The sequence below is a fragment of the Lithobates pipiens genome, unplaced genomic scaffold (assembly GCF_037356315.1).
Source record: "Lithobates pipiens isolate NorthernLeopardFrog02 unplaced genomic scaffold, aLitPip1_a1.2 Scaffold_27, whole genome shotgun sequence".
Taxonomy (NCBI): domain Eukaryota; kingdom Metazoa; phylum Chordata; class Amphibia; order Anura; family Ranidae; genus Lithobates; species Lithobates pipiens.
In genome coordinates this window covers 121,732,912-121,759,236 of record NW_027507788.1, presented here as the reverse complement: position 1 = coordinate 121,759,236, position 26,325 = coordinate 121,732,912, and the positions used below count along the sequence as shown (strand labels likewise).

The following is a 26,325-nucleotide window of genomic DNA, read 5'->3' as shown; positions in this document are numbered from 1 at the left end:
TCCCGACAACCCTGGCCGTTGGTTGTCAGGATCTGCAGGTGTTGGGCTTATCAGAATCCGGGAGCCCCCTGTAATAAGGGGGCCCCCAGATTCCAGCCCCCTTTAAATCCATACCATGTGACAGGGCTAGCGAGGTTTCAATCTCTCACCAATGGTGGCGGCGACATTCACTTCCTTTCGCTAGTTCCGTCTACCTGGAGCCACGTTCAAAATTAACGGAATTTACTCCCTGTGTGGGTAAGTACGTTCATTTCAAAAGTCTGGCAGAAAGGTCTAGTCGTGTATGGGCATGTGTGTGCAAGTCCACTCGTTCGAAAAGTCCATCGGACCTCCGCTGCAAAGTCCAGCGGGGTTGTCCGCCAGATAGTCTGATCGTGTGTACGCAGCATGACAGTCCCTGAAGCAAAATAATGCCTATCTTACAGTGCTGAAAATTATTGATCTGTGGATTGATTGGTTGACCTGGACAATACACATTACATACATTATACACAATACACTTGTACTTCCAGATGGCCTCAGAAGTAATGCCTATTATTTGATTACTGGAACTGTTCATATAAGGAACAGAATAATCAGACATCCAAAAAGACAACATGAGTAGTTTTTTTTTTTTTCTAAGGAATGTAATAAACAAGATTCACTTGCAGATAAGAACCTTTTTTCATCCTTCGCATACATCTGCCATAGTAACCATGGTGTGTGGCTTCAACAAGAACTGGTGTTTATTTTGATTATTAATCTTGTTATAGAATCAGCATAGCAATACATTTGGCTATCTATGCAAGAAGGCTATAGATAAGTCTGCAGGATTTGAAAACATCTCCAATTATTCTGCTTTGCATCTCTCTGTAAGCAGACTGGGTTGAGCTGGAGGCGGTTTTGTTTCTGACAGCGCATTACTGGGTTGCCTAGCCAGTTTGTCAGAGTACATACGCTCCTAACCACACACACTGAAAGCTATTTCTTTCTACTTGCAGGCGGAGGTTTTCCCTGCAGAATTCCTTCTGCAAGAGGAAAAAAAAAAAAGCATACACAGTGTGTTGTTCCAGTTCTTCATAAAGCATTCTGCATGTCCTTCCTTTCAATCAATAAATAATTTGCCCAGAGACATCTTGGAAGCAATGAGCCAAGATATTGCTTGCATTTCTTTGGAAGCTGGGTGTTTTCGTACATCGCCGCTTCCTCGCTAACGCTTAGATGTTCGTGCCTAAGAATGTAGATCAATAGTCAGGCCAAAGCAGAATGGAAAACGTGAACTAAATTAGGCCTGACTGAGCCCTGAAGAAGTAACAGTAAGAGTGACAGCAATGCATAAGTGGCTCTGGGATTTGTTCTAAGTATGGGTTGTGTGGAAGGAAGCAGAAATCAAAGCATCAGAGCATAATAAAAATCCATGATAGATGGCATGGCTTGGCATCCAAACACACAGCACGGCAACGAAGAAGATACAGCGAGAGCCAGGGCAGGTGCATATATTATCACAAACTGAACTGGGATAAGTTAGCTTCATTTTGTCTTACCCCCATTCTGATCTCTGGCGCCTGTGCATAAAGCAAGTGCCTTTAAGGGAACCTTAAAATAACAGCTCTGCCTGGGAGATCTGATGAATGTAACAGGTGCAGAGATTATTTCCAGGCCATGTGTGTGCGTCTGTGTGTAACAGCAAGAGGGGGAGAGAGAAAGCAGAAAGGGGGAGAGCACACTGATGTCCCTGCTGCGTTTCTCTCTAGCCTGTGAAACTTACAGCAGATTGCCTTTCAGCGACCTAAATTCTGAAGAAAAAGACGAGGAAGATCGGAGAAGAGAAGAAGAAGAGGCTATCAAGCAAAAGGGCTATTTAAATCAATTCTCGTAGGCGAAGGAAGAAGCCTCACTATCCATAATATGATGTGGCCTAATTTTTTCATGCAAGAGGAGGAGCAGCGTTTCTCTGGAAGAGGTAGAGGACAGCGTGGAAAAGGTTTGACTGATGCACAAGAGGGCAAAATCAAGCTGGCCTTTTTTGTGTCCCTGGTAGGGGTGACACTTTGTGTGCTAGCCGTCGGAACAGAGTTCTGGGTGGAGGTGAACACGTATAAACAGAACAACAGCATGACCTGCGAGGCAGCCCATTTCGGGCTATGGAAATTCTGCTACAAAAAACTGTGGATTGGAGATGTGGATGAATACCGAGCCACCTGTGGCCCCGCGGAGCTGCCTGGAGGTATAGTGCTTTTGTTTTATGTTGTGCTTGTAATGCTGGCACTGAACACAACTTGCTCTAGGGCATAGCAAAGTTCAGAACTGAATGCTTCATACATACAGGGCATGCATAAAGCTGCAGGGTTCATCACAAAAAGGCTTTAAGCTTCCATTTGTTCCCTAATGAATGGTTTGTTAGTTTCTAGGTTATATTGAAAAAAAAAAAAAAAGATTTATTTCTAGCGTTAGTGTCAAGCTTGACATCCAGCAGGACCATGTAACATCCTAAATGCCTGAGGCCAAAAAGACAATACACGCGGAAGTAACTGTGTTAAAGGTGTTTGCCCATGAAATAGAATTAATTAAGCGGTAGACTTCTGTACCTTGTACCTATTGGAAAATGCAGCTTATCTTCTTTGGTTTATTTGTCATGTCTCATGTCTAATGAAGAGTTTTTACATGTTTTTAAGGATGTATTTTAGATTAATTGAGAAAACCTGTAGATGTTATCAATGTAACACTTTTTTTTCTCTTTTTTTTTCCCCTTCAAATATTCAATTTCTGAAACTATGATAGATAAAATTACTAGATATAAATATAAAAATAAATCTATATATATAATTGCATCCAAAGCTTAATAAGGGTGTATCAATTTTATAGTATTTGAAGGGTTAACAGCACAGTTAATTTTCAAAACTTTACACATATGTCAGCATTATCTGTTGGCGACACTTGTATGCTGGTAAGTTGCTAAAACAAATGGGCTTGTCATGTTTCAAAGTTATTTTGAATGTAATGTTAGTTTTGGAATACTTATTTTTATAGAAAATAGGGATGGCTTACATAGTTTACCAGGATTTGATAATTTTGTAGGCCTTTTCTACAGAATTATAGGCCAGATTAAATTGTTCGTATATTGCCAAAGCACGTTTTATGCTACAGAAGTATAAAGGATAAACATTTAAACTTTTTGTCAATTAACTTCTATGATCAGTGATGTGCATGTACGCAATTTCAGCTGTTATGAGTTTAAAGCAATCAGACTAATCAAAAATTATTGGTTGTGTTAGTGACTAGCTACATCTCCTTGACTTAACTTTTTAAAAACAAAACCTGAATATGGCTGTGATCTACTTTTTTTTTTCTTAAATCAGAAAAAAGTTTAACTGTGATCTACTTTATTCTGAACACATAAATACCCTGATAAATTACCAAACAAAAAGTTTCACGCCGCTGATCTGAATAGTTTTTCTAAATGTGATTAAAGTCTAATGACGCTGTTGATGTAGTAAATATCATGGAATGTTTGTAATTAATAAGCCTTTCCTAAATAACTTTGTATTAGCACAGTTGCAACAATACACTTAAGTACTGTCATAATTTTTTTTATTTGCAATAACAGTTATTTTATTAAGACAAGCTTCTAGGTCCAAGTGACTGAATGGACCTGAAAGAAGGGTGTAGGATCCTGAAAACTTGTCCTCAATAGTTAACTGTAATGCCGCGTACACACGACCAAACTTTCCGGCATAAAACGTCAGACGGAATGATTCTGTTGGATATTACGATCGTGTGTGGGCTTCATCGGACATTTTTCTTCAAAAATTTTGACGGACTTAGAAATGGAACATGTTTCAAATCTGTCCGATGGAATCAATTTATATCAGGAAAACCGTTTTTATGCTGGTCCGACAGACCAAATACGACACAAGGGCAGCTATTGGATACTCGCTATTGAACTTCCTCTTCTAGTCCTGTTGTACGTCATCACGTTTAAAACGAACAGACTTTGATCCGTTCGTGTGTGGGCAAGTCCGTTCAGTGGGAAATCCGTCAGAACTCCGTTGGTAAGACCGTCGGACCTTTTCTGCCAGAAAGACCAGTAGTGTGTACGCGGCATTAGTATAGATTAAAAACCTATCAGGGACATTACACAATTGTGTACCTAAATAACTTGAAATACATACAACATCAGCCTTGTCTTGTCCTGCGCCAGTCAAAAATCATGTGATCTTCGATTTTACTATCCACGTGATTTATCAAAACTGTGCAACCTTATTTCACGACTTTAAGAAATTGAAAATGCATTTAAATGTTTATATTTAAGGGTAAAGTGGAGCTCAAATATCACTCTGTTTTCGCTGTAAATAAGTACAATTTATGTTATTGTTTACATCGTTAATTTGTGAATAAGTTAATAGAGTTAAATGCGGAAAACACAATATCTACCAATTCCAAATGAAATACAGTAAAAGTGTTCAAGCTTTAACTTTAATTAAAGTATCAAGATCTACAAATTATTTTTATCTACATGGAAATCATTCGATCACTAATGATCGAAAAGCACTTCCTGCAGAAACATACTGTAATGTGTTTCTCATTGACTGCCTTGGGCTACCACTTTGAAGTGTATCATTAATTGGGTCAGTAAGCTTTTTTTTTTTTTTTTTTTTTTTTTAAGATGAATTATAGTTTATTTAGTTGTTAGCAGCTGCTACTGATAAATACACATGTAGTCTAGGTTCACACTGACAGAGGGATAGAAATTGTGTGAGTTCAGCTGAACTCACACAATTTCATACCTGCATGTCAGTCAGTTGCCAAACGTAGTACAGGAGCTACTTTTGAGAACCGGTGGGGCGCAGCATTGTTGGCGTTGCTCCGATTAGGATGGTGCCATTGCCGGTGTTCTATCAAGAAATATCCTCTGTCTAAAAATGCCTCCAATGGGTCTGCGCATGTGCAGTATGCAAAGTCACTCCAGCTGATATGTTGATCAGCTGGCATGACGCCAACACGGCACAGGCGCAGATCATGGGAGGCAGTATCTGACGTTCTGCTAAGCGTCGAGGGAGAATGTAATTGTCAGATTCTGCCTCACTATTGCGGGCGGGTTGTGGGTGTGTTGAAGGGCAGGTTTTGTGTGTGTTTTAACCCACCCTTAGACAGAGCCAAAACCTGCCGTTTAACACAATCAAGCCGCTGCGCATCAGACAGATAACACACCATTCAATACAGCCAAAACTCGCCCCACAACAGTGAGGCAGAATCTGACAATTTCATTCTCTCTTAGTGCTTAGTAGAACATCAGATACTGCCTCCGAAGATCTGCGCATGCACAGTGTTGACGTCACGCCAGCTGTTCAACATATCAGCTGGAGTGACGTTGTGTACTGCGCATGGGCAGACCCACCACAGGCATTTTTCTCGATAGAACACTGGCACACGATTCAACTTGTCAAATTGCATGCCAAATAGCATCAAGGTGAACCTAGGCTAAAATCATGATTTGTTGACGAAAGCAGAATAAATTATAGCTTAGTCTATAGATCAAAAAAACATTTTTTGTTGATATTTGTTTTATTTTTCCCCTCATATATGTTGTGTGGGACAGGTTACTGCAGTAACATTGTGGTGGAAAGAAGGCATGGTTGTGACTTAAGGTACAAGGGTTAACAGGGAAGCAAGCTCGGCATGTTTCAAATGTCGTCCAAAATTTCAAATGTGCTGTGTAGAGTACCTCTACAATGGTGGCTCTGGCAGCCAAAGAGGCAATCAGACAAGTATGACGTTGTATAATGTGTGTATGATTAGATCTGTCCTGAGCTATGAAGGTCCAATTCACAAGATGCAACACTTTTATACCATATATGTCAAAGAATTGCTTCTTTTATCAAAATATTTGAAGTGAGAACTGTTTGCCCCAATAATGACCATAATCATTCCCTAGAAATTGACGGCTGCAAAATTAAGTTTGAATCAAAATGATTGAACAAACAATTCTTTTTCAAACATCTGGAACTTTGTAACTCATCAACAAAACATCTGTGGAGTTTCCATATGTACATTGATGCTAATGTAAGCTAATCTTTCCATTTACAGTGCCTTCAAAAAGTATGCACACCCCTTGAAATTTTCCACATTTTGTCATGTTATAACCAATAATATGCAACATGTATTCAGAACGAGGCTTGGACAGCAAACAGCGAGGCAGTCCAAGCCTCATTCTGGATCTTCACCGCACGGCAGTTTTCCATCATTGCAGTCATCGGACAGGAACTGTGAAGCTGCAGTGTTGTCTCTCACAGGCTCTGGCGATTCACTGCCCTTATCTTCCCTGGAATCTATACCTTGCCAAGTGCACTTTCTGTGACCCCATCTTATCCTCCTTGGGCTCCAATGTACTGGACCTTGCCAGCCAGAAGAGGACTGTATCTGGAACCTTTCCCTGCCACTATTACTGTCCCTGACAGATGAGTGACCTGTCCATACACTATCACCAGAATCTCTTGGGCTGTCAGCATCCAACCAGATTGCTGCCCCAGTGACCCAGGAAACTATAGAGGAACCAGGTTCCTCTTGCCTTCCTCTCCATCTGCACTGCCTCTGCAATTGAGTACCTTTACATACTGCCCACTGTCATGCCCTCCACACTCCTCTCCTGTACATACTGCCCACTGTCATACCCTCCACACTCCTCTCCTGTACATACTGCCCTCTGTCATACCCTCCACACTCCTCTCCTGTACATACTGCCCACTGTCATAAACTCCACACTCCTCTACTGTACATACTGCCCACTGTCATACCCTCCACACTCCTCTCTTTTACATACTGCCCACTGTCATACACTCCACACTTCTCTCCTGTACATTATCCCTGCTGTCATATGCTCTGCATTCCGCTCCTGCATTCACGTGTGTTTGAGCTTTGGGGTGCACACCCTAATGTAACAGGCTGCACACACCTATGGTGGTCACATTCTTCAGGGAAAAGCATGTATATAGCACAGGGATCTTATAATCAGCCATCTAAAAAGGGGCCTGCATGCATCTTTAAGAACACCCTGGATGTTCCATTCTCTTTGCTTTACCCATGGTCTGTAAAGCCAAGTATCCCATTTGGAAACCAGTAGCAAGGTGGCAATTGAAAGGTGGCTCAATGCGTGGTTTCCTAACTGGAGTTGGTGTTTCGCTCCCTAGGCATTCTGAAGGAAATGAATGTTAGAAAGTTGGGTTAACAATTTATAATGCATGGTGTAAAGTGTATTTAACCACTTCAGCCCCGGAAGAATTTACCCCCTTGCCGACCAGAGCACTTTGTGCGATATGGCACTGTGACGCTTAAACTGACAATTGCGCGGTCGCGTAACGTTGCACCCAAACAAAATTGATGTCCTTTTTTTCCCATCCCTTTCTGCCTCTCCATGACATGATCTCAGGACATCCAGTCCGCAGGACTCGCGGGCACGCTCACAGAGTACGCAACGCATGCACACCCACTAAGCCGTGTCTTAAAGGGGATGTACAGGTACGCCAATTTGACCAGCCATGCCATTGTGCCGACGTACATCATCGTGCACTGGTTGGCAAGTGGTTAAAGCTATAAACGGATTTCAAATTTTGAATAAATTAATCAAATTATTAAACCCCATGCTTGTTTTTCTGCTGTCTGTGTCTTTTGAAAAGTATTACACTCACTTCCTGTCTCAAAGACACAATAAAAAAAAATATTTCCAAAATAATTGCAAGTGTGCTCTTGTTGTCACAAGAACATCCATTCCCCCTTGGAAGATTTTCTATCAGCTCCTATTGGCATGACATTAACCGCTTCATCCCTGGAAGAATTTACCCCCTTCCTGACCAGAGCACATTTTGCGATTCGGTACTGCGTCGCTTTAACTGACAATTGCGCGGTCGTATGGCATTGTACCCAAACAAAATTGACGTCCTTTTTCCCTACAAATAGAGCTTTCTTTTGGTGGTAGTTGATTCTGCGATTTTTATTTTTTGCGCTATAAACAAAAAAGTGCAACAATTTTGAAAAAAAAAGCAATATTTTTTACTTTCTGCTATAATAAATATCCCCCCAAAATATATAAAATAAAAACAAATTTCTTTCTCAGTTTAGGCCAATATGTATTTTTCTACATATTTTTGGTAAAAAAAATCACAATAAGCATATACTGGTTTGCACAAACGTTATAGCATCTACAAAATAGAGGATAGATTTATGGCATTTTTATTATAATTTTTTTTCATTAGTAATGGCGGCGATTTGCGTTTTTTATCGTGACTGCGACATTGCAGTGGACACATCGGACACTTTTGATACTATTTTAGGACCAGTGACATTTATACAGTGCTCAGTGCTATAAAAATGCATTGATTAATGTGTAAATGACACTGGCAGGGAAGAGGTTAAACACTAGGAGGCAATCAAGAGGTTAAGTGTGTTCTAGAGAGTGATTCTAACTGTGGGGGAGAGGGGCTACACCTCACATGACAGCGATCACTGCTTTTGATGACACAGAACAGTGATCTCTGTCCTGTCACTAGGCAGAATTGTTTACAAAAGCATCTCCCCGTCCTATTTCTCCGTGACATGATCGCGGGCACCCGGCGGGCATCTAGTCTGCGGGACCCGCGGTCACGGAGACCACGGCAGGTACGCGCCACCAGTGGTGCACACTCACCCGCAGTAACCATTTCTTAAAGGGACCGTACCTGTACGCCCTTTTGCCCACCAGCATCATTCTGCCGACGTAAATCGGCGTGCGCTGGTTGGCAAGCGGTTAACCATAGCATTTTTGATTTAAATTTCATTTTTTTTTAGGTGGCAACAATCAACAGAACAAACAGAGAGGATGAATCTCCCCATCAGGTACACAGATAGCAATAAAAACGTAACCGGCGTCTAAAAACAGCCGTTTTTAGACGCCGGTTTCAAGCTGTCAAGTTAAATTGTTCAGGAGAGGCTGAACAACGTCGTTGATGTTGATACATGAAGACTTACTCTATCCAAAAGTTAAAAAAAAATGTTTTGACCTTTTGTATACTTTGTACTTGGGTGCAGGTTAATTTCAAGCTGCTTCATACAATTATTTTTTTTTTTCTCTTAAGATGGAATAAAAAAATCCCTTTTTACTACAGATTTCTGTGGAGGGAAACACAAAAATGACCATGCCCCTCAGATCCCGGGTTCTCTTTGGATGTACAATATGTGAACTTTTTACCACTATTATGAAAGGTTCACTCGGGAGAGATGATCTTTTAAATAATTCAGTCATGGCATGTGCATTTTCCACTACCCCTTTGCTTTATGTAAATAGTCCCATTGGTATATACAGTATATTGTAACTAAAGTATGTTTAGCTTTACAAAATGTCAAACATGTAAACTTTTAGTAAGCCCTGTGTGTAAAGATTACCAGCCCTATTTAAAGCCCAGCAGAGGTTACAGAAATAGACATTGCACTAAAAAAACTCATATTCAAAGTTTTATTTCCATTGTGTAGGCAGGTGTAGTCTACTTTCTTCACTGCAGGTGGTTGCTCAACTGGAGCGGCATAGTAGAGGGAGGGGAAGTCAAGAGGAACATGGTTCCTCTATGGTTTCCAGGGTCACTAGAGAAGCTATCTGATTGAATGCTGCCACCCCATGTGACTTTAGCAGCCATTCCTAGGTAGCAGAGCCTATTTAAGGTTTTGGCTCCCAGACTAGGCACGCATTTCACCTGTGGCTAGTGTAGGGGCAGGTCAACCATCTGACAGGGACAATGATTAGTGGAAAGGAGAGGACCCAGCCTAGTAGGGAAAAGATAGGAACACTCCATCCTTCTGGATACTGCCTCAATTGGGCTTGGGCCAGCCAGGCTGCATTCCACCCCTCAAGACAGATTCTGTAAGTACAACACTAGTACTTTAAGTGTTTTTGGATTTAAGTATGTCTGCAGTCTCTGATTATCTCTTGTATTATGTCTGCAGTCGGACTATCTCTTGTATCATGTCTGCAGTCTCTGACCATCTCTTGTATCATGTCTGTAGTTTCTGACCATCTCTCTTGTAGTATGTCTGCAGTCTCTGACCATCTCTTGTATCATGTCTGCAGTCTCTGACCATCTCTTGTATCATGTCTGCAGTATCTGGCCATCTCTTGTATCATGTCTGCAATATCTGGCCATCTCTCTTGTAGCATGTCTGCAGTCTCTGACCATCTCTTGTATCATGTCTGCAGTTTCTGACCATCTCTCTTGTAGTATGTCTGCAGTCTCTGACCATCTCTTGTATCATGTCTGCAGTCTCTGACCATCTCTTGTATCATGTCTGCAGTATCTGGCCATCTCTTGTATCATGTCTGCAGTATCTGGCCATCTCTCTTGTAGTATGTCTGCAGTCTCTGACCATCTCTTGTATCATGTCTGCAGTCTCTGACCATCTCTTGTATTATGTCTTCAGTCTCTAACCATGTCCTGTAGTGTGTCTGCAATCTCTTACTTAACCCTAAACACATTGCTATTAGTATTAGCGATCTGTTTATGCCGAAGTTATAAACATTACACATTTTTGTTTTGTGGTTGTTTTTACATTTTAAAGTGTGTATGTGCCAGGTATAGGATCTGCCCCAGGTGCCAAACACTCTGGGTACGCCCCTGACTATGGTTGTACGGTTGTGCAGACGTTTATCTAATAAGGTTTAGAACGTTACTTATAGATTTTTTGCATCCTTCTGTACAACCAATGGATAGTTATTGGATAAAAGTGCCAGCTGGTTGTTTTTAATGCTGTCACTCATCCCCTCTGAATCAAACAAGCTTAGGAATTTGGTAAAACGTGCTAATAAGGAATGTTGGTAGGAATGTAACATGTATGTATATCACCAAGTAACCACGTTTGTATACAAAACTACAGATATCCATAATAAGTATATTTTTTATGTAGCTTAAATTGCATAAATACAACAAATACAATATTATTTAAAAAATGTGGCTCTTTTGTTTAGTTGGAAAACAACATACTGTGAGCCAGAATTTCCCATGAAAGAACATGTCTAAAAAAAAAATTTACCATAGCTTCAAATCACAGATCCATTTAAATCTCTAAATATAACCTGTTAATTATTTTGTTGCTAATATTGGTTGATCTTCTAAGCCAGGCACCCGGAATAATTTGATATTTATGATCACTCTGCTTTAAGATTATTGAGAGTCATTGGGAGCTATATTGGATCTGTATCATTGCCACCATTGCATCATAATGGCTGCAAGGAGCTGTGGCCACACAAAGCTTCCATTTTTAATTTCCTCACATGCCTGACTGAGAGTAAGGCCAGCTTTTTTTATTTGTACACAGAAAGTGTATTTTTTTTCAACACACAAGTACAGTAAAGCCAAATAACTCATGCTGCACCATACATGCTTGTTCTTGTTATGCAGTTCGTTTCATATAAAAAAAAAATACAGGTCCAGTTCTCACCACCCATCATAGTACCTGTCATTCACAATCCATCATAGTACCCAAGTACCTGTCACAGTCCATGAGAGTATCCGAGTACCCTTCACAGTCCATCATAGTACCCAAGTACCTGTCACAGTCCATGAGAGTATCCGAGTACCTGTCACAGTCCATCAGAGTACCCAAGTACCTGTCACAGTCCATCAGAGTACCTGAGTACCTACACAGCCCATCAGAGTACCCAAGTACCTGTCACAGTCCATCCGAGTACCCGAGTACCTGTAACAGTCCATCAGAGTACCCGAGTACCTGTCACAGTCCATAAGAGTACCCGAGTACCTGTCACAGCCCATCAGAGTACCCGAGAACCTGTCACAGTCCATCAGAGTACCCAAGTACCTGTCCCAGTCCATCTGAGTACCCAAGTACCTGTCACAGTTCATCTGAGTACCTGTCCCAGTCCATCTGAGTACCCGAGTACCTGTCCCAGTTCATCTGAGTACCCAAGTACCTGTCACAGTTCATCTGAGTACCTGAATACCTGTCACAGTTCATCTGAGTACCCGAGTACCTGTCACAGTCTATATGAGTACCTAAGTACCTATCACCACCCTTCAGAGTACCCAAATACCAGTCACCAGGCCATCAGAGAACCTGTCACCAGGCCATCAGAGAACCTGTCACCAGGCTATCAGAGTACCCGAGTACCTGTCACCAGGCCATCAGAGTACCCGAGTACCTGTCACCAGGCCATCAGAGTACTCAAGTACTTGTCACCAAGCCATCAGACTACTCAAGTACCTGTCACCAGCCAATCAGAGAACCTGTCACAAGGCCATCAGAGTACCCGAGTACCCCTCACCAGGCCATCAGAGTACCCGAATACCTGTCACCAGGCCATCAGAGTACCCGAGTACCTATCACCAGGCCATCAAGTAGCCGAGTACCTGTCACCAGGCCATCAGAGTACTCAAGTACTTGTCACCAGGCCATTAGAGTACTCAAGTACCTGTCACCAGCCCATCAGAGTATCCGAGTACCTATTTGCAGCCCATGCCTCATAGAATATATGTTGGGGTGTTTGCTTTCCAAAATGGGGTAATTTTGTGGGTAATTTCACTATCCTGGTGCTCCAGGACCTTGTGATGGGTAGGAATGAAATGAGATGTGTCGTTTATGCTCTTAGAATGCCTGAAAGTACTACTTCAATGGTCGGCCTCTGTATGTGGCCAGGCTGTGTAAAAGTCCTACACATGTGGTATCGCCATACTCGGGAGCAGAATATGCATGCTATCTGTTAGAAATATCTTATAAATTGACAACTTTGTGTAAAAAAAAATGCGTTTTAATTTTTTTCCACATTTTGCCAAAAACTTCTGGAAAAAAATGAACAGTTCAAAAGACTCATTATGCCTCACAGATTATACGTTGGAGTGTTTGCTTTCCAAAATGAGGTGTAAAAGTCTCACACATGTGGTATCGCCATACTCGGGAAGAGTAGCAAAATGTATTTTGGGGTGTAATTTGTTGTATGCATATGCTGTGTGTGAGAAACAACCTGATAATATGACTATATAATTTTGTAAAAAAAAAAAATAATAATAATAAAAAAATATTCATTTTGCAAAGAATTGTGGGAAAAAATTACAACTTAAAAAAACTCACCATGCTACTTACTTAATACCTTGGAATGTCTACTTTCTAAAAAGGGGTCATACGGGGGGTATTTGTACTTTCCTGACTTGTTAGTGTCTCAAGAAATGAGATACACCTGATGTACTGAAGGCCTGATCAGATGTCATCAATTTTCAGTGATTGGCACCGTAGTTTGTAGACTGTATAACTTTCACAAAGACCAAATAATATACACTAATGTGGGTTATTTACCAAAGATATGTAGCAGTATAAATTTAGACAAAAAATTATGAAGAAAAATTACTAATTAGCAAAATTTTATGACAGAAACAAAGAAAAAGGTTTTTTTTCACAACATTTTAGTTTTTTTTTTTATTTATAGCACAAAAAATAAAAAACCCACTAGTGATTAACCACTTCCCGATCAGCGCACGACGATGTACGTCGACAGAATGGCACGGGCAGGCATATTGGCGTACAGGTACGTCCAATATTCAATGCCGCCCTGCCATCGGGAGCGCGCCGATGGCGGCGCGTTCCCGCGCTGGTCGGGACCCCCGTGAGTCCGGTCGCGGGACCCGCGGACTCGATCGCCGCGGGCATCCCCGCGATCGTCTCACGGAGCGGCCGAATGGAGGAAATGCTGTGTAAACAAAATTTCTCCATTCTGCCTAGCAACTAGTGACGCTGATCTCTGCTCCATGTGATTGGAGCAGAGATCAGTGTTCACTAAATGAAAGCCCAACCCCCCCACAGTTAGTAACACACCCCTAGGAACACTTAACCCCTACACTGCCACCCACTGGTTAACCCTTTCACTGCCAGTGTCATTTACACAGGAATCACTGCCTTTATATAGCAGTGATTACTGTATAAATGACAATGGTCCCAAAAATGTGTCAAAAATGTCCGATGGGTCCCCCACAATGTCGCAGTCACAATAAAAATCGCCGATTGCCGCCATTACTAGTAAAAAAATAAATAATAAAAAATTATTAATAAAAATGCTATAAAACTATCCCTATTTTGTAAACGCTATAACTTTTGCGCAAACCAATCAATAATCGCTTATTGCGATTTTTTTTACCAAAAATATGTGGAAGAATACGTATCGGCCTAAACTGAGGGAAAAAAACGTTTTTTTATATATTTTTGGGGGATATTTATTATAACAAAAAGTTAAAAATAATGCGTTTTTTTCAAAATTGTCGCTCTATTTTTGTTTATAGCGCAAAAAATAAAAACCGCAGGGGTGATCAAATACCACCAAAAGAAAGCTCTATTTGTGGGAAAAAAAGGACGTCAATTTTGTTTGGGAGCCACGTCGCATGACCGCGCAATTGTCAGTTAAAGCGACGCAGTGCCGAATCGCAAAAAGTGGTCTGGTCATTGACCAGCAAAATGGTCCGGTCTGCAAGTGGTTAAATACCACTAAAAGAAAGCTCTATTTGTGTGGAAAAAATTACGCAAGTTTCATATGGGTACAGTGTTGCATGACTGAGTAATTGTCATTCAAACTGTGAGAGCGCTGAAAGCTGAAAATTGGTCTGGTCAGGAAGGGGGTGTAACTGCACTGTATTGAGGTGGTTAAACAGTTTTCCATTAAGTCAAATCAATCAATGCAGAAATAAAGGCAGTGTAAATTATATGCAAATTTCAGGATATTGAACAAGACTCCATCCTTCTTTCCCCTAAAGCAGTGGTCATCAACCCTGTCCTCAGGGCCCACTAACAGGCCAGCTTTGCAAGATAACTGAAATACATCAAAGGTGATATAACTTGCTTCTCAGTGATTGCAGTATTCTAGTCTGCATCTCCCCAAGGTAATACATAAAACCTGGCCTGTTAGTGGGCCCTGAGGCCAGGGTTGATGACCACTGCTCTAAAGACCCTGCAAGCATTCCTATTAATCAGTAAGGTGGCCAAACACATAAAAGGGCCAATGGGGAGCCTAGAGAGGGGGAGAAGCGGAGGCCAAGGTCAGTTTTTGTATAAATAGTAAAACTCTGCAGGAAACTACTGCAAATAAAAAATATCAACATCCTGTGATTATTTAACACTCCTTAGTGCAGTAACAATACACCAAATTATACAAAGCATAAAACAATGATGCAGCACTATAAATAAATAAAAGTGATATCATCAATACAATAAGACTACTAAAAATCAAATAAAGTGACTAGTGTCAGTCATAAAAAAAATACCAATTTTATAATTGAACACTAGCCACTTTAGTTAACCTCCCTGGCGGTATGATTCAGTCCGGTTTTAGGTGCTGAAAGCGGTACAATTATTTTGCATGGAAACTTGGCGTTTTACTTTGTAGTCCTGTAATTCTTAGGAATAACTCTCTTAAATCTCTTCAAACCAGAGTCTAGCGGACATCCCGGGTATGATAAAGTTTATAATATAATAAAGAATAATAAAAATTATTCAATAATGTAATCAAATCCTAAAACACTGAAAAAGGGACATGTTTTGGTTGCTATGGGCAATCTCCAAATTCGAGGCAGAAAAAACAGTATTTATAATATAAAAGTGCATGCAGGGCACTGCACAGACCACTAGGGACAAAGGGGGTGTGTATTTTTTAATACAGCACGGTAATCTGTAAGATTACAGTGCTGTGTGTGTTTTGTGTCTTTTTACTTTTTTGAATTTGCCGCCGTTCTCCGCTCCCGTGCGCCGTAACGCCGCAGGGAACGGAGCTCGGCGGCATTCAGCACTGTGAATCGAGCGGAGGACAGCTCGATCACACAGCGCGGGGGACATCGCTGGATCCAGGGGACAAGGTAAGTAACTCTCCCTGTGTCCTCCCCTGCATCCAGCGATGCGATCCCGAGTCTGGCTCGGGGTTACCGCTCCTATCAGTAAATTCCTAACCCGAGCCAGACTCGGGATTACCGCTAGGGGGGTTAATCTTTAATAGTCTGGTTTTACTGTTGATATTACATTTATTTATTTGTGCTGCACCATTATTTTATGCTTTGTGGGAAATTGCAATGGCCTATAGATCTGGGTCTAGTCATCATTTTGATATATGCAAATCTCACTGACCGTAACCTCTAGTGATGAATCTTTCTCATCACATATCAAGTTTGATTTGTTACAAGCTTTGTTTTTTTTTTTCGCTGAAAGGAGTAGATGCCGTGCAGTTCCAGAGACAGCCTAAGTCTGATAGAATCCATCTAGTGGCATTTTTCTCTAGAAAGTTTTCTCTAGCGGAGTTGAATTATGATGTTGGGAATTGAGAACTAATGGCCATCAAATTGCCATTGTCTGAATGGCAACATCTTCTGGATGGGACTCTCAAGCCTTTTTCTATCCCGACTGACCATAAGAACCTACTGTAGCTTCAGACTGCTAAACGTTTGAATTCACGTCAAGCTCGATGGGCTCTGTTTTTCTTCTATTTTAATTTTGTTCTTTGTTATGTCGCTGGGCATAAGAATAAAAAAGCAGATGCTCATTCCAGACAGTTCGCTACTTCTGAAGAAGATCAACCTACCGAGCAGTATATAATCCCACCTCACAAAATTGTTGCACAGATCTCTATGGCTCTTTCCCAACAGCTACAAGCAAAACAGAATTGTGTTCCCCAAGGCTTGAAGATACCACCAGGTTGCCTGTTTGTAGTCTCTAGCCTCCGAAAACCTGTACTTCTCTGGGCACACGATGGTATGTTTTCTCGTCATCCTGGTGTCACCATCACTCTTAAGACCTTGCAGCATCGTGTCTGGTGGCCTCATATGAAAAAAGATGTTACTGACTATGTGGCTGCCTGTCCAACTTATGTTGCTAATAAAGTACCCCGCACATTGCCTACTGGACTGTTACAACCACTTCCTGCATCTTGCCAGCATTGGACCCATTTGACTATGGACTTCCTTACAGAGTTACCCAAGTCCGAGGGCATGACTGCTATATGGGTTATAGCGGATCGCTTTTCCAAAATGTCTCATTTTGTAAAGCTCCCTGGATTACCTACTGCGGAAGCACTGTCTACCCTCTTCCTTTCCTATATTGTGAAACATCATGGCATACCTACCAATGTTGTCTCAGACCATGGTTCCCAGTTTGTTTCCCGATTCTGGAGAGCATTCTGTAAGAAACTGGGAGTATCACTTTCACTCTCTACCTCACATCACCATCAAACAGATGGTCAATCCGAACGCATGAACCAGACCCTGGAAACCTATCTTCGACATTATGTCAATGCTTTACACTCCAAGTGGTCTGAGTATTTGCCTGTGGCTGAATTCACCATTAACTCCCGTCGGCACATACGTTGGCACATACGTTCCTCTTCGTACCTCACCATTCTACGCATCCCTAGGCTATCGGCCTCAGTCTCTTCCCCTACTTCAATCTTCTTCTGGTGTACAAGCAGCAGTTCAGCGGGTGAAAAATTATTCTGCTACACTGGAAAAAGATTTGCTTATTACTACGGAAGTCAACAGGCAAATATGTGCTTTTCTCCAACAAACGAAGATGCCATATACCTCCATATGTGTTGGGGGACAGAGTTTGGCTATCAACCAAATACGTAAGATTGAAACAACCTTCTACCAAATTGGGCCCGCGATTCATCGTTACTTACAGAATTATTGCTCGAGTCTGGATTTTATCTCTCTGGATACATCCTGTATTCCACGTTTCTCTCCTTAAAAGGGCAATTTCCAATCGCTACTTCAGAACTCAACAGCTACCTCCTCCTGTTCTTGTTGATGGACAACAGGAGTTTGAAGTCTCTAAGATTTAGCATTCTAGAGGGCAGGGTCGTGGTCTACAGTATCTGGTTTATTGAAAGGGATATCCTGTCACAGAGACGTCCATGCCTCCTTTCTGGCTAAGCCCCGCTAGGCCCCTTGGGGGGTGTACTGGGGAAAGGCCCCTGTCACCTACCTGGGTGTCTTTGAACCGGGATGTTCCTGGTCCCAAAGCTGCGGTCTTACCTGTTGTGTCACAGAGGAGCTCTGGAGTTATTGCAATGTTTTCCCAGCTTGATGCATTGCTTTGGACTCACTAGCCCCACCTGCTGCCAGCTGCGGACAATGTACAATCAAGCAGCCCATAAATAGCAGCACTTCCTGTTACTCAGTGCTCATTTGTTTGGACTTTCTCCCTGGGTGCTCTGTGAGTTTGACTACTGAGTATTGATCCTCTGCCTGAATTCTTGACCACTCTCCACTCCACTCTGCTGATTTGGTACTTCAACACCAGCTCATGTAAGACCTCTGCCTGCCTGACCATTCTTTGGATTGTGAGTTTGTACAGCTTTGCCTGATCTGTTGCCAATGTGCAATTTGGTTACTACTGTGCTGCTCACTGTTTTCCTTGCTGCAATTTATGACATAAGGAAACAAAGTCCTATCTCCACCAAGATGGCTGCCTCTATGCAAAGACTAAGTGCAGAACAAGGGATGGTAAGTCAGTAATGGGAAAAGATCAGCTGTAGGTAAACCACAGGCAATACTGGGGACTATTCCTCTGCCTCCTGCCTGCCTTTTTTGAAGAGCAGCTTCCAGAGTTCAATTCCTCTTTGAACTGCATTGTAATAAAAATTGCCCATTGCATTCTTTGACTTTACCCCCTCAAATCACATTGAAGTTGTGCTGTTAAATTGATGGGTTTAGTTTCGCTTTAAGTCTTCATGATGCTCTGATGTGAATAAAAGAATACGCTGCCCTAGGGCATTATCCAACAAATATAAAAAAAAGGTAAACAAATAAAATTTAGTTACAAAGTTTTTTTTCTTGAATATTGTTGAAAGGGGCAGACCAATACCTTATATATAATATATATATACGGTATATATTAGAATTTCATATCACCTGCAAGATATAAGCATAAGCATATGCAAGAGACAAGAGTACAATATGAGTGCAGTCTATGAGACCCAGAAAATTAGACAACCCCCCCCCCCCCCTCCCATTAGGTAAAAGACCTGCTTTAATTTTTGCCATGCTGCTAGAGGTGAGGGAAATGTATAAGGGTATGTTTGTGTTTGAAGATTGCTTCCTATGCCTGCTTTTACATTTTGGAAAGTGAAAATTCGTAATGTAGCAGCATCAACCCTGGGATGCAAAACCACCAACATTTTTCACAAAGCAGTCAAACCCCTTTTTCTGCAGCTGAAGATACTTTTAAAATCATCTGTACTGCAGAATAGAGCACCAATAGCTCTTTACTTCCTTATTAGAGAGCATATCTTATCTAGTATAGACAATGAAAGTTGAATAACTCCCCTGCTATAGGCGTAGGCCACTTACATGCCTCATAAAAACTGCCTGTAAAAAGTTCCAGGACATTGCTAGGATTTTGCTAATGAAAGCCAAGCTATAACTGCTCACCTTCACCATCAAAGGACTGAGCTTTTTCTCTGATTCAAAGCTCCACACCTGCTTTTTTTTTCTCCTGATGCAAGAGCTTTGAGCTCAGAGTATGAGAGCTTTCTCCTGTGATGGTGAACAGTGATAGCTGGGCCCCCTTAGCAACATCATAGCAATCTCCTGGAAGTTTTACAGTCAGGCTTCATGAGGTATGTAAATTCCCTACAGCTATAGCAAAAGCATTATTCAATTTTGGTCAAAGCTACACACTTTGTTTTTATCTGCAGACAACCCTTATCTGCATAGAGAGGTTTTTTTTTGTTTTTTTTTGGCAAAGTGAGCTAACCCTTTAAATTCAAATGTGATTTCAGGGGATGGACACTTTTCCATAGTCCTCTCAACACTATCTTTAAAACACATTGACCCTGATTCATATTTCTTAAATTGTAGGTCAGGGCAAAATAAATAGTTACATACAGTAGTTACTTAATGTGATTGTAGCTGTATTAGTGCAATTGTGACAGAGAAAATTGAGTACTTACCGTGATACTTTTTTTATTTGCACTAACATACAATTTTTCAGGACAAGCTTTCGGGTATGTCCCCTTCTTCAAGGTCCAAGCAGTACTGATTTACAAATTTTTAAACAGAATGTAAAAAAAAAACCTCTGAGGGAAAGAAGACAAAAAAAAAAAACACATACAAATCAATGGCAATAAAGATAACAGAAGAGTTAGTGATACAGTATACAGTAGTTAGTAAGGCTGAAAAAAAGATACCAATCCATCCAGTTCAACCTGTGTGGTGTGTGTGAATGTGTTTATTTCAATAGTAAAACGTATATATCTATATGTTGTGATCACCATGATGCCCATCTCATAGTTTTTAAAACTATCAATGCTCCTTGCTGAGCGTCTCCTCGCCAGAGAATAAATGCAATGCTTGTAGTCTTTCCCAATAGCTGAGGTCCTCCAGTCCCTTTATTCGTTTTGTTACCCCTCTCTGAACTCTCTCCAGTTCCAGCTCATCCTTCTTGAGGACTGGTGCCCAGAACTGGACAGCATACTCAAGATGCGGCCGGACCAGAGACTTGGGAGAGAGAGTGGGAGAATTATCGTTTTATCCCTTGAGTAAATCCCCTTTCTGATGCATGCCAGTATTCTGTTGGCTTTGCTTGCAGCAGCATGGCAATGCATACCATTGCTGTCCTTGTTATCTACTAGGACCCCCAGATCTTTTGCCACCCTGGATTCCGCCAGAGGTTCTCCCCCTAGCAAGTAACTTGCGTTCGTATTTTTGGCACCCAAATGCATCACCTTACATCTTTCAACATTAAACCTCATTGGCAATGTAGTTGTCCACCCCATTATTTTGATTAGGTCTCCCTGTAAGGTTTCCATATCCAGCACAGAATGTATTGCCCTGCTTAGCTTTGTATCATCTGCAAATACTGAGATTGAGCTATTTAACCCATCCCCTATATCATTAATAAATAAATTAAACATAATTGGCCCCAGGACAGATCCCTGGGGGGGCCCTACTTACTGCACCGGACCATTTATCACCATCCTTTGGTAATGCTCCTGTAACCAGTATTCAATCCAGGTGGATAGCATATGGTCCATGCAAAAAGACCTAATTTGGTAAAGTAAACGTTTGTGGGGGACTGTATCAAATGCCTTTGCAAAATCCAGATACACCACATCCCCCCGGCCTTCCTTTATATAGATGACAGCTCACTTCCTCTTAGAATGATAATATATTGGTTTAGCATGAACGATCATTCATGAATCCATGCTGATTAATGCTAATGATACTGTTTTCATCAGCAAAACTTGGATATGGTCCCTTATCATCCCTTCCAATAGCTTACATACTATTGATGTTAGGCTGACTGACCTGTAATTCCCAGGTATATATTTCTGCCCTTTTTTAAATGTTATGTAAAGATATGTTGTACATCTCTACAATACATGCACATGCCGTCATGTTTCAACCCCCTAAATATTCTGTAAGTACAGAGCAATACCTTTTCATACCTTTAGAAATGCATTCAGCTTCCAGTTTTTTTGCTGTGAGCTGACAATGCAATGACACCCGAGATGTCTTTTGCCAAAGTAAAAAACACATCCCTCTATTGCTCATCATATGGGAGAAATGTTCTGGAGTCCAAGTGGAGAACTAGAAGAGCTGATTAGAATACTTAAAGTACCACTAAAGGCAAAACTTTCTTATTGATTAGACCCTCTGTCAGATTTTATTGCCGTCTGTGCCCCCGTTAGGGAGATTCACCCTCCCTATTTGTCATGTTTACTATTATTATTGAAAATGAAAGTAAAGGAAAATCCCACATTTTGGGTTGTCCCCAGAAAAGTAATAGAGGGGAAATTTTTCAATGGGGAATATAATTATGGTGACCCGAGGGACCCCAAGAGATTCTCTAAATTTACAGGGATTTACTCTCATTTCCCATTTTGGCCAGGGACAGGAAGTGAAGGGAAATCTCCCCAATGGGACACAGATGGCAAAAATCAACCCTACATGGATTATGAACCTACCTTACTCTATTGAAAAAAAAATAAAAAATAGATAAGACTGCACAGTGCAAAGGACAGGTACTGGATTTCTGACAGGTGTTTCAACAGATGTTTTTGCACTTAATATACAGATATAACAAAAAACATTCAACAACCTATTTAACACTTCAAAAGTGAGGAAATAAAACATTTTCATTTTTGGGGTTTATACACAGTTTAAAAAGCAATAAATAGTGCTAAATGGCATATGATAACACTGGTAAAGAGGTAATGTTAGCATGGTTTTAGCACATTTTTTTTTTTATGTATATGTCTGGGCAAAATAACAAAAAACATAATTAGAACATCTCTGTAGTACATGAATATTTCTTAATGTTTTATCCATTTTAAACATGCTACAAGTACAGAAAAATATCAGCTCGTCTGCCACAAATCCAGTGTGCTTTTACTACCTGTGTCATGTTAGCTGACAACCCCTGTCTGTGTAGCTCTTAAATCCCAAGTAGCCCTACCTGCTGGACTACATAATTTTGTCTATTCTCCCCCCTCTTTACCCATTTCACATGTATATATTGATTTCTTATAAAGAGAGATACGAGCTCACAGGCTCATGGTGCAAATAAAGAAATAAAATCAAAACGCTTACAAGTGTAGATGAAACATAAGCGTCTAAGATCCTCCTGTATGGAGTCCTGAACAGGGTCACATCGGAGCACCAGAGTAGATGGATAGTTCACAAGATAGATGGATGAATGCCTCCACAAGCGCTGGCTCACCAAGCAGCTGCCAACAGGCTGCGAGCAAACCGCTCACTGACTCCAGGTACTGGACGATCGATGCAAGGCTCTGGAAGCCTCCACAACATAATCCAGGGGGAGTTTCTGATGGATCAGACTGACAGAGGACGCTGTGTGGTTGCCAGGGAAACACGTTTCAGAGGGCATGGCCTCCTTCATCAGGTCCCTACATGCATTGATTTCTTGCTCAGGAAAACAATGTTGCTTTGATGGTTCCCAAAACCTGTCCACACACAGTGTAGGAAAAGGGCTTTTGGAAGATGTAGCTTTTGAGAGCATTCCTATACTAACAGGAACTGACTTCCCAGCAGCTGCCCATGCATTAATTTTAGAAGCCTGGTGATCATGTTCTAGGAAGTAAATACAGTTTTATCTCATTACAGGAACAAGGTAAGGGGAGCTTGGGGGTAGATCTGGGTAATACCTGGAAATACACTTTAAAGAGAAAAGGGGGGAGTACTAAAAAAATAAACATACATACTTACATAAATGCTGCAGCATTGTTAGATGCTGCAGCTGTCCCCTGCCGACTCTAAACCCAACAACTGAGCGATCGCGTGCATTTGAGGAACCATGCTAAATCTGACATTCACTGTGTTGTAGGTAGAGGAAATATCAGAATAAGTACATTTTTCCCACTGAAGAACAAATGTTGGTAAGTGTTGGGAAATGTTACACAATATGATGGGTGTGTAAGTGACTTTTAATTGTATGTTTGTTTTGCAGAATATACAGCCATTGTCCTATTTGATTTACTAAAGAGCTCCAATCTTTTCTTAAATAGAATTGTGCAAGGTGTTTTAATAACATTATTGGAGTAAAACATGATTTTTTTCTGCAGACTTTTGGAAGAGGTGTTTTACAATGAAGGTGGTATAGGAGGAGGGGTAATACTTTTTAAAATACATACTGCTACTGGTATTTTCATATTTTTATGCCTTTTCCTGGCCTACTATGGCAGCTTACACAGTAATAGGTGCAGCAGTGTTATAAGTAGTTCTTAAAGTGTAACACATTTAGTTGTTTTTTTAGCACTGGAGCTTTACAATTTTATAGTAAGCCTAGTCGGCTTGTTTTATGGTCTGTGAATGCTTTTATGACTTTTTATGTACCTTTATATAAGTTCCCGGTACATCTCAAAGCTGGGATTTATGTGTTTCTGCCCATGTTTGGTTCGTACAATAAACGTTGTTCTTGCTATAGTGTCTTGTGAATGTACCATGTGTCATATACCATGATAGTGCTGAATCACTAAAGAAAATAGTTTTTACAGAAACACATGCATACGCTATACAACCGTGTAATAATGGTGTAGTTACTGTTATTGGATCATGATATTGTTAATAATGTGTGATTACGGTACTTCGTATTCTACTGTAACCTTTTACAAATATGACAGTATAAATATACTCATGATCAGAGGCATAACAAGAACCTTCAGGGCCTTGGTGCAAGAAACCATGAAGGGCCCTCTTGACCGCCAAAGCCCTTTTCATCTGTCCTGGGGCCCTTTCCTCTGGTCCTGCCCCCCCCCCCCCCCCTAGCCCAAGGCCCTTCCCTCTGGAAGAGGTAGAAGAGGACATGTGTTGGGGGGTGTTTTGGGAGGTGAGAGGACATTTTCTAGAAGGTGAGGTGGTGGGGAGGATTGGCTGGTTGTTTGGACACACAAATCCTCTCCCCCCTTCTAGTACAAATCCATATCTCCTAACTGCCCTGGTTTTGAAGGGACCTTCCAGAAATTTGAACAAAATCTTGATGTCCTATGAATCCACGTTGAGTCCTGGAACCCAGTGCTAAAGCAAATTCTGGCACTTGGCTCCAGTAACTTGCCTGACATGGGCGTGCCAGAATGAACTCCTGGGGCACTTGTTCTGCATCTCTTAGGGGATGGCAGGGGTCCCAGACACTGTGATTACCCCCTCTGTGGCAGGCGGCAACTCTGATTTAGGGGAGGTGGGTAAGAAGATATGTGCTGGCGGGGGGGGTTGTGCTTTGGGAGGACAGGACTTGTGCTAGAAAATGGATTGGGGGATATTTGAAGTCTGACCCCCCATCACAAGTCCTCTTCCCTCTCAAAGCACACCTCCCCCCCCCCAACACATATCCTCTTATCCCCTTATCCCCTCCACCACATCACACTCCTCCAGGTGTATATCCTTGTTACCTCTCCTCCCCCAGTTACTGTGTCCCTCTCCACTGTATACATCCATAAACTGAACAGACCTCAGATCATCAGAATGGCTCTTGCAGTGCAATGTCCCTTCTCCCCAGCTGCTCCTTCCCCTGCCTGTGTACATGAGAACATTAGTGGCTGTAAAAAGGGTTAAACCATACATGACCTGGAACAGCTAATAAGTCATAGCAATAAAAGACAATGCCACCTTCCAGGGTGACCCTGTCCAGTACTGTCTGCTGGCAGATACAAGCAACCAAGAGAAATAGGCAGAAAATACGGCTAACTGTGAAGCTTCAGCAGGATGGGGTACTATAAAAGGTAAAACCAGCAACCTATGCTGCTGAAGTTTATTACAAGTTTATGAAGGGAAGGGGGGATGTGCCCTTTGGTCTTTTTACCTTTTTTAGATTTAGTGTTTTTTTTTACCACTGGAGCATTAACATTTTATAGTAAGCCTGGTCCATGTTTGTTTTATGGACTGTGAATTCTGTTATGACATTTGTATGTACCTGTATCTATGTTCCTGGTATATCTCAAAATTTGGGTTTTGTGTTTCTGCTTTGCAGACACAGGAAATACTCATGTTTGCATTATACAATAAACTTTGCTCTTGTTATAGTGTCTTGTGACTGAATTGAAGCTTATATGCCATAATAGTGCCAAATGACTGAAGAAAATTGTTTTATAAAAACAAGCACTCTATACAACCAGGTGATAATGGAACAGGTAGCTACTGTTATTGCATCAGGTTATTGTTAATAATGTATACTTACTGTATACTCTAAAGTTTTACAAATATGACAGAATAAAAATATAGTAATGACACTAAAAAGTTCCCAGGATAGTTGGATTGAGATAAAATGTATAAAACTGACTTACCCTGCATGCCACATGTAGCGATTATTTCATCTAAACTTTTCAGTGATCATCAAACTTACAAGACCTGTAACAGCCAATTAGTCATAGCATCACCTGCCAGGGTGCCCAGTACTCTCTACTGGCAGAGCCAATCCAAGGGATGGGCAGAAGAAATGGCTGCCTTGGGCACTTCAGGAGGAAGGGGTTTAAAAGGGGCAAGATCTGTAACCAATGCAAATCACAAGTTCATAAAAGGGGAGAGGGGATGCTCCCTTTGGCGTTTTCCTTGGGTGCTAAAGGACCTTGTCTCGGCACCGTCTTGTGTCATAATAAACCAGTAAGCAACAAGGAAGAAAAAGAGTTTAAAAGCCTGATTGTAAATACTTAGTTATATATAAAAAACAAAAACAGGTCTATACTTACCTGTTCTGTGCAATGGAATTGCAGAGTGGCCCCAAACCTCCATTTCCGTTAAGCCCCCCGTAGAAACTTTCTATGGGGTTACTGGTTCAGGCTCGCTCCTGAGCCTCACTTTTTGTGTCTTTTGACACCAACAGCAGGACCTGGCTCTACCC

The 26,325-nt window shown here is 41.3% G+C and overlaps 1 protein-coding gene across 1 annotated transcript in view; it reads left to right on the top strand.

Annotated features, from left to right (window-relative positions):
- The first annotated feature begins 1,274 nt into the window (after positions 1–1,274).
- CACNG6 (calcium voltage-gated channel auxiliary subunit gamma 6) overlaps positions 1,275–26,325 on the top strand; it is a 176,499-nt gene continuing 151,448 nt past the window's right edge. The window contains exon 1 of the mRNA XM_077457417.1: positions 1,275–2,206. Coding sequence (XP_077313543.1) covers positions 1,888–2,206 — 319 coding nt within the window. The 5' untranslated portion in view covers positions 1,275–1,887. The remainder of the gene's footprint in view (positions 2,207–26,325) is intronic.